Genomic DNA, 8,402 nt, shown 5'->3' with positions numbered 1-8,402 from the left:
AGTTGTTAATCTGGTTAGAGTTATGTTAATCTGGTTAGGGTTATGTTAATCTGGTTAGATTGATATTAATCTGGTTAGAGTTATATTAATCTGGTTAGGGTTATGTTAATCTGGTTAGAGTTGTTAATCTGTTTAGGGTTATATTCATCTGGTTATGGTTATATTAATCTGGTTAGAATTATATTAATCTGGTTAGGGTTTAATATATAGGGTAATTATGGTTGCGGTTAGGGTTGTGGTTAGGGTTGTGGTTAGGGTTATGTTTGTGGTTGTGGTTAGGGTTGTTGTTGTGGTTGTGGTTAGTGTTGTGGTTAGGGTTATGTTTGTGGTTGTGGTTAGGGTTGTGGTTAGGGTTATGGTTGTTGTTGTGGTTGTGGTTAGGGTTATGGTTGTTGTTGTGGTTATGGTTGTGGTTAGGGTTGTTGTTGTGGTTGTGGTTATGGTTGTGGTTGTGGTTAGGGTTATGGTTGTTGTTGTGGTTAGTGTTGTGGTTAGGGTTATTTTTGTGGTTGTGGTTAGGGTTGTGGTTAGGGTTATGGTTGTTGTTGTGGTTGTGGTTAGGGTTACCTCTTTCTATACTGTTCTTGCAGAGATGTTGGTGTTGTTGCCGAGGCTCGTTTTGTAAAATAATGCAGAACAAATCATTTGAAAACTAAGTGGTCTGTAATGCTTTATAGGGTTAGGGTTATAAGTCATGAATTGTAAACCTACAGTATTGTTTATATTATATATTATATTATGTTTATAATGTGATTAACGATTAATAAAGTCAAGTTCACAGAGCACTCATGAAGAAGTGTTACAATCAATTTGTGGACAGTTTATTTGGTTGTTTTTGCACACACCCCGGTCACCTACACCTATAGCATGTATCTGCCTCATTAAACATCCCAGAATATTGCCCCACAATCCCAGAATGCACCTCACAATCCCAGAATGCACCTTGGAATCCCAGAATGCACCTCAGTGCTTGTATTTAAGCCACTTAATAATAATAATAATAATAATTAAACTAACTAACCCTAACCCGTGGAGAGTGAGTAAGAGAGAGAGACAGAGAGAGAGAGAGACAGAGTGAGAGAGAGAGACAGAGAGACAGAGAGAGAGAGACAGAGACAGAGAGAGAGAGAGACAGAGAGAGAGAGACAGAGAGAGAGACAGAGAGACAGAGAGAGAGAGAGAGAGAGAGAGAGAGAGAGAGAGAGAGAGAGAGAGAGAGAGAGAGAGAGAGAGAGAGAGAGAGAGAGAGACAGAGTGAGAGAGAGAGAGAGACGGGGTAGTGGTGGTCTAGTGGATAGTGAGTTGGACTTGTGATCGGAAGGTTGTGAGTTCAAATCCCGCCTGAAGCCACACCACTACTAGTGTGCCCTTGGGTAAGGCACTTAGCCCTCAGTTACTCCAGGGGGAATGTCCCTGTAATTCGTAATTGTAAGTCGCTTTGGATAAAAGCGTCTGCTAAATGGAAAAATTATTTAAATTAAAATTAGAGACAGAGAGACAGAGACAGAGAGTGTGAGAGAGAGAGACAGAGAGAGAGCATCACAATACGTAAAATACTGTGAATTAGAAATGTAAAACAGAAACAAAAAAAATGAATCATTGACCTGGCTATCTATCTCTTATCTCGAATCTCGAATCTCTTTTTCCCAGATTCGACAGGAGGAGTTGCCAGTTGCCATAGCGACAGGATGATTGAGCTGGGCGTGTCGGAGGGCGGGCTGATAGAGGAGCTGATGGCGCTGACGGCCCAGAGCCTCAGCAGGCTGGAGATCTCAGAGCACTTCAACGTCGTCAAGGAGATCGGCCGAGGGAAGTACGGCAGAGTGCTGCTGGTCACACACCGCTGCAGAGGTGAGGTCACACACCTGGTCACACACCTGGTCACACACCTGGTCACACACCTGGTCATACACCTGGTCACACACCTGGTCATACACCTGGTCATACACCTGGTCACACCCCTGGTCACACACCTGGTCACACACCTGGTCACACACCTGGTCACACCCCTGGTCACACACCTGGTCACACACCTGGTCACACACCGCTGTAGAGGTGAGGCCGCTGGCTGGTTGGTTGGTTGGTTGGTTGGCTGGTTGGTTGGTTGGTTAGTTGGTTGGCTGGCTGGTTGGTTGGCTGGCTGGTTAGTTGGTTGGCTGGCTGGTTGGTTGGTTGGCTGGTTGGCTGGCTGGCTGGCTGGTTGGCTGGCTGGTTGGCTGGCTGGCTGGATGGCTGGCTGGCTGGATGGCTGGATGGTTGGCTGGATGGCTGGCTGGCTGGATGGCTGGCTGGCTGGATGGCTGGTTGGCTGGCTGGCTGGCTGCTGGTCACACACCGCTGCAGAGGTGAGGCTGCTGGTTGGCTGGCTCACTGGCTGGCTGGTTGGTTGGTTGGTTGGTTGGCTGGCTGGCTGGTTGGTTAGTTGGTTGGCTGGCTGGCTGGTTGGTTGGCTGGCTGGTTGGGTGGCTCGCTGGTTAGTTGGTTGGCTGACTGGCTGGCTGGCTGGCTGGTTGGCTGGCTGGTTGGATGGTTGGATGGTTGGATGGTTGACTGGCTGGCTGGATGGTTGGCTGGTTGGATGGTTGGCTGAGCTAGATTACCCTTCCTGCTACGACTGGTGAATTGACTCGCTGTTTTGCAGGGACACCGATGGCGTTGAAGGTGATGCCCAAGGCGTCCACCCAGCTGCAGGGCTTCCTGCGGGAGTACTGCATCTCCCTGCGCCTCTCCTCCCACCCCTGCATCGTGGGGCTCTTCGGCATCGCCTTCCAGTCCCAAGACCACTACGGCTTCGCCCAGGAGCTGGTGATAGGGAGGGACCTGTTCGCTGTCATCCAGCCCAAGGTGAGGGAGTTACCCTACGTACTAGACATGTACCCAAGGTGAGAGAGTTACCCTACGTACTAGAAGTGTGCCCAAGGTGAGAGAGTTACCCTACGTACTAGACATGTACCCTAGGTGAGAGAGTTACCCTACGTACTAGACATGTACCCAAGGTGAGAGTTACCCTACGTACTAGGGTTGTACCCAAGGTGAGAGAGTTACCCTACGTACTAGACATGTACCCAAGGTGAGAGAGTTACCCTACGTACTAGACATGTACCCAAGGTGAGGGAGTTACCCTACGTACTAGACATGTACCCTAGGTGAGAGAGTTACCCTACGACTACGTACTAGACATGTACCCAAGTTGAGAGAGACAGTATGTGACAGGTTCTAAAGCTTTGGTCCTCATGTCGGGATCTGATGTAATGATCAGACTTTTTTTTAGAACAATGTGAATACATTTCCACGTTGTTGAAAATCAACGACACATCGCTAGTCAACTAACGCAGCTTGTTTTGTGAGCCTGCTAACAATGTAAAGTAGTGTTGTAGTTAACTAGGTAGCAGTGGGGATTACTCACCCAATCCATTGCGTTGTTGCAGTATTCTGGCTTGACTAGCGAGTTTGTGTTGTGATTCTCAACAACGTTGAAACGTAGTTCCGTGTTTCAAAAGAAAAGTCTGAACATTTTGATTGGTTGCCAACATGCGGATTAAATGACCACACTGTGTCACATTTACTAAGGATGTAACGATGCATCGCCAGACTGCTAATTATCAATATACAAATATGTGACTCAAATCGGTGAGATGAAAATGTAATCACGATACTCTTTTTTTCTAAACAGCAGAGTGCAGAATCGCATGTAATCCAAAGAGGAATGGTATATCTCAAACCTGTGTGACCTGGGGTTGGTTGGTTGGCTGGCTGGCTGGTTGATTGGCTGGCTGGCTGGCTGGTTGACTGGCTGGCTGCCTGGCTGATTGGCTGGCTGGCTGGCTGGCTGGCTGGCTGACTGGTTGGCTGGCTTCCTGACTGGCTGGCTGACTGATTGGCTGGCTGGCTGATTGGTTGGCTGGCTGACTGGTTGGCTGGCTGGCTTCCTGACTGGTTGGCTGGCTGGCTGGCTGGCTGGCTCGTTGGTTGGTTGGTTGGATGGTTGGATGGTTGACTGGCTGGCTGGCTGATTGACCCCCCTCCTGATTGACCCGCCTCCCCTCCCCCCCCCCCCCCCCCTCCAGGTGGGGATCCCCGAGGCGGCGGTGAAGCGGTGCGTGCTGCAGGTGGCCAGCGCCCTGGAGTTCATCCACGGCCACGGCCTGGTGCACCGCGACGTGAAGCCGGAGAACATCCTGCTGCTGGACGCACGCTGCCTCCGCGTTAAGCTGGCCGACTTCGGCCTGGCGCAGAAGAGAGGTGCCCTGATCACCCACGTCACCGGCACGCTGCCCTACATGGCCCCCGAGCTGGCTGCCATGGCCCTGGAGAAGGTGGGCCATGGGGGGGGGGGGTTGGGAGGGTTCCCGCGCTGGTCTTAAAAAGCCGTAAAGTCTAAAATCCAGCAATCCAATTCTTTAGGCCTAAGAAGGTCTAAAGGTGCTAGGTCTTAAAAATGAGATCCTGCAAGGAAATCAGTCCACCACATCTATTTACACGAAAATTATCAAGTTGGAACCAAAGAAATGCCAATTCGCTTCCTTTTTTGTCTGTATGGCAGTGAAATCCCTAATGTCATCACCTCGAGGATGACAAAAAGCTATCACATGGTGTCGCGAATAGGTCAACATTTTTATTTAAAAAAGCTCTAAAAAGGACTTAAATTTGACTTGTAGGAACCCTGCACACAGTGAACATACATCATATCATGATATAATTTTTCCTCACAGGGTTAGGCTAACAGCTAAAGCCTGTCTCTCTGTGTCCTGTTGATGTTGTTGTACACCTGTCGTCTGTTACTTACTTGCTAACCCTTATTTTCACTTGTCTGCCTGTTTTAACCTGCTATGACTTTCACTCTTTTATTATGTTTTATTATGTTTCTTCTTTATTATGTTCTCTATATGTAAAGCACTTTGTGACCCCTGGTCTGGGATAAGTGCTGTACAAATACATTTTACTTACTTACATTTTTCCTCACAGGGTGAGACCGAGGTGACGCCCCCCCCCCTCAGCGTGGAGCCGTCCCTGGACACCTGGGCGTTGGGCGTGGTCATCTTCTGCATCCTGACGGGCTACTTCCCCTGGGAGAGGTGCCGCGCCCAGGACAGCTTCTACCAGGAGTTTGCCGACTGGAGCCTCCGGGGGGCGCCCACGCAGAGCTCCACCCAGGACCAGGAGCAGGACGAGGACCTCCTGCCCCCTCCCCTGTGGAGGAGGTTCACCCCGGACGCCCTGGAGATGTTCAGCCGGCTGCTGGCGCTGGACCCCCTCCAGCGGACCGCGGTGGGGGAGGTCAGGGCCTACGTGGAGAAGGACTGGCTGAAGCCGGACGCTGCCGGAGGAGGAGGAGGAGGAGGACAGGAAGATAAGGAGAAAGGTGAGGTCAGCGCCTTGACCTCCATCCCCCCCCGGTGTGTTTGACCTTTGACCTCCACCCCCCCAGTGTGTTTGACCTCCACCCCCAGTGTGTTTGACCTCCACCCCCAGTGTGTGTGTTGAAGTCCGGTGATGGAGGTCTATGAGGAGGTGGAGTAAATTAATCGAGTGCTTTTGGTATTCACTTGACTTTTGTGTAACCCTTAAACACCCCCTTAACCGCACCCAACTAACCCTTAAACACCCCCTTAACCGCACCCAACTAACCCTTAAACCCCCCCCCCCAACCCTAACCCTTAAACATTCCCTTAACCGCACCCAACTAACCCTTAAACCCCCCCCAACCCTAACCCTGAAACCCCCCCAACCCTAACCCTTAAACCCCCCCCATCCCTAACCCTTCGTCACTTCCGGCCTGAATTATTGCAATGCAGTCCTGTTCTGGTACCCAGCAAAGCCCTGGACAGGCTCCAGTATGTCCCAAACTCAGCTGCCAGGGTTCTCACCCACACCAAGCCCTGGCAGCACATCACCCCCCCCCCCCCCTCATCACCCCCACCCTCATTCACCTCCACTGGCTTTCCTGTCAAGTGCCGAACCTCCTACAAAATCCTCCTCCTCACCTACAACATGCCCGCTCCCCCCACTACCTATGTGACCTTCTCCGCCAACTTACCCCTCCCCGGAACCTGTGGGACTCAGATTCAGGTCTGCTCTCCACCCCCCACACCAACCTACGGACCTTCGGGGACAGAGCCTTCAGTGTGGCAGCCCCCCACCTTCTGGAACTCTCTCCCTGCGGTGATCCGCCCCTACCTACCCTGGACACCTTCAACACCCCTACCTACCCTGGACACCTTTAACACCCCTACCTACCCTGGACACCTTCAACACCCCTACCTACCCTGGACACCTTTAACACCCCTACCTACCCTGGACACCTTCAACACCCCTACCTACCCTGGACACCTTCAACGCCCCTACCCTGGACACCGTCAACACCCCTACCCTGGACACCTTCAACACCCCTACCTACCCTGGACACCTTCAACACCCCTACCTACCCTGGACACCTTCAAATCAGCCCTCAAAACCCACCTGTTCACCAAGGCCTTTGGCCCCTAGTTTCGTTTTTGGCGTTGTCTCTGTGTTTTCTGTTTTCATCTGTCTGACTGTCTTTCTGTACATTTGTAAAGTGCCCTTGGGTTCCTTGAAAGGCACTATATAAATATTCTAAAGATAGACATCTGAAGATATTATTATTATTATTTTATTTTTTATTACTATTATTATTATTATTAATAAACCCCCCCTAACCTTAACCCTTAAACACCCCCCTAACCTTAACCCTTAAACCCCCCCAACCCTAACCTTAACCTTAACCCTTAAACCCCCATTAACCCTTAAACACCCCCCTAATCCTAACCCTTAACCCCCCCCCAACCCTAACCGTTAAACGCTACTAGGATGCACTGACAAGCCCAGTGGCCGGAGGTGTCTGGGGTGTGTTCACAGCCATGCAGCTCTGTCCTAGGTTGTGACACGATCACAGGAAGCAGAACTAGCACACTAGCTCTAAGTCTGTGTGGAAGTACACACTAGCTCTCAGTCTCTAGTATGTATTATTAGAATCCTTGAGCCGATCGTATATATCTGCCAGTGTTAATTTTGTCAGGCTTTTTAGTCACTTAGTCTTTGGTGTTTAGATGAAGATGCACACCAGTTCTAGTCACACCAAGTCACCTCCATTTTTCTTAGTTCCAGTCCAGGTCCAGTTGATGAAAACTGAAAAACATTCCAGTACAGTCTCAGTCCACAAAAACCCCAAAACATTTTAGTCTAGCCGTAGTCAGTGACGAAAACTTGACTAAAATGTTTTGGACTGAAACTGCACAGGAATGTTTTCAGTTTTCATCAACTGGAACTGGACTAGAGCTAAGAAAAATGGAGGTGACTTGGTGTGACGAACTGGTATGCATCTTCATCTAAACACCAAAGACTAAGTGACTAAAAAGCCTGACAAAATTAATCTGCTAACTTCTGATGAATACTGTATATTGAGTATTATATAATCCATCATAGAAAGAGTGACTGGTTCTGTATGACATGTTTTATAGCAGGGACGTTTTTCACTGTGTGTTGACGCTGGCTTAGTGGAGTTTATTATTATTTTTTTCTTAACTCATATTGAAATGTTAATCATATACGATTGTTGAAATAATGGATGTGTTTGTGGATGTATTTACTGTACAACTGATCATATAATAATCTTTATACCATAAACTTAATGTGAAGAAAACTGAGTGTATGGATTAATGTGTGTCTGCGTGTGCGTGCGTTGGTGGTATGTGTGTGTGCGTGCGTGAATGCGTGCGTGCGTGCCTGTGCGTTGGTTGTGTGTGTGTGTTTGCGTGCGTGAATGCGTTTGTGAATGTGTGCGTGCCTGTGGTGGCGTGTGTGTGTTTGTGTGTCAGTCAGGCGGTGACTTGGCCCTGGGCTACAGCATGTTTAGTGTGTTACAGTAACCAAGGTGTTCTTACAGACCACCCCAGGGGTCCAAACATGAGCTGTGAGTGTGTGTGTGTGTGTGTGTGTGTGTGTGTGTGTGTGTGTGAACATGCGCCAATGTCAACTCCACAGGGCACGCTGCTAAATCCCCCCCCCCCCCCAAACACACACACACACACACACACACCACCTCACACACACACACACACACACACACACACACCACCTCACACACACAACACACACCACACACACATACACACACACACACACACACACACACACACACACACACACACACCACCTCACACACACACAACACACACGCTGCTGTATATTTCAGAAGTCTCTTTAGTGGTTTCTAGTCTTCAGCACATTTTCAAACCGCCTCTCTGAGCAGCGTGACACCATGTTGATTTGGGTCACTGATTGAACACCACGTTACCACGGCAACTGCGTGTCGTGGTTGGTGGTGGTGGTGGTGGTGGTGTTGTTGGTGCCTAGCATGCTAGCATGCCCCCCCCCCACCCCCC

At 49.6% G+C, this 8,402-nt stretch overlaps 1 protein-coding gene across 1 annotated transcript; it reads left to right on the top strand.

The window, feature by feature from the left end:
- Positions 1–1,688: 1,688 nt before the first annotated feature.
- LOC308154358 (serine/threonine-protein kinase SBK1) lies at positions 1,689–5,406 on the top strand (the record flags this gene model as incomplete). The annotated part of the gene is made up of 4 exons (XM_080527521.1): positions 1,689–1,851; positions 2,642–2,844; positions 4,068–4,316; positions 4,966–5,406. The coding sequence occupies 4 exons, from the start codon at positions 1,689–1,691 to the stop codon at positions 5,404–5,406; spliced, it is 1,056 nt and encodes a 351-aa protein (XP_080383647.1).
- Between the last annotated feature and the right edge of the window lie 2,996 nt (positions 5,407–8,402).

Source organism: Nansenia antarctica, assembly GCF_963989245.1.
Source record: "Nansenia antarctica genome assembly, chromosome: 3".
Classification (NCBI taxonomy): domain Eukaryota; kingdom Metazoa; phylum Chordata; class Actinopteri; order Argentiniformes; family Microstomatidae; genus Nansenia; species Nansenia antarctica.
Note: the sequence above shows the minus strand (reverse complement) of the source record. Positions and strands in the feature narration are given on the sequence as shown.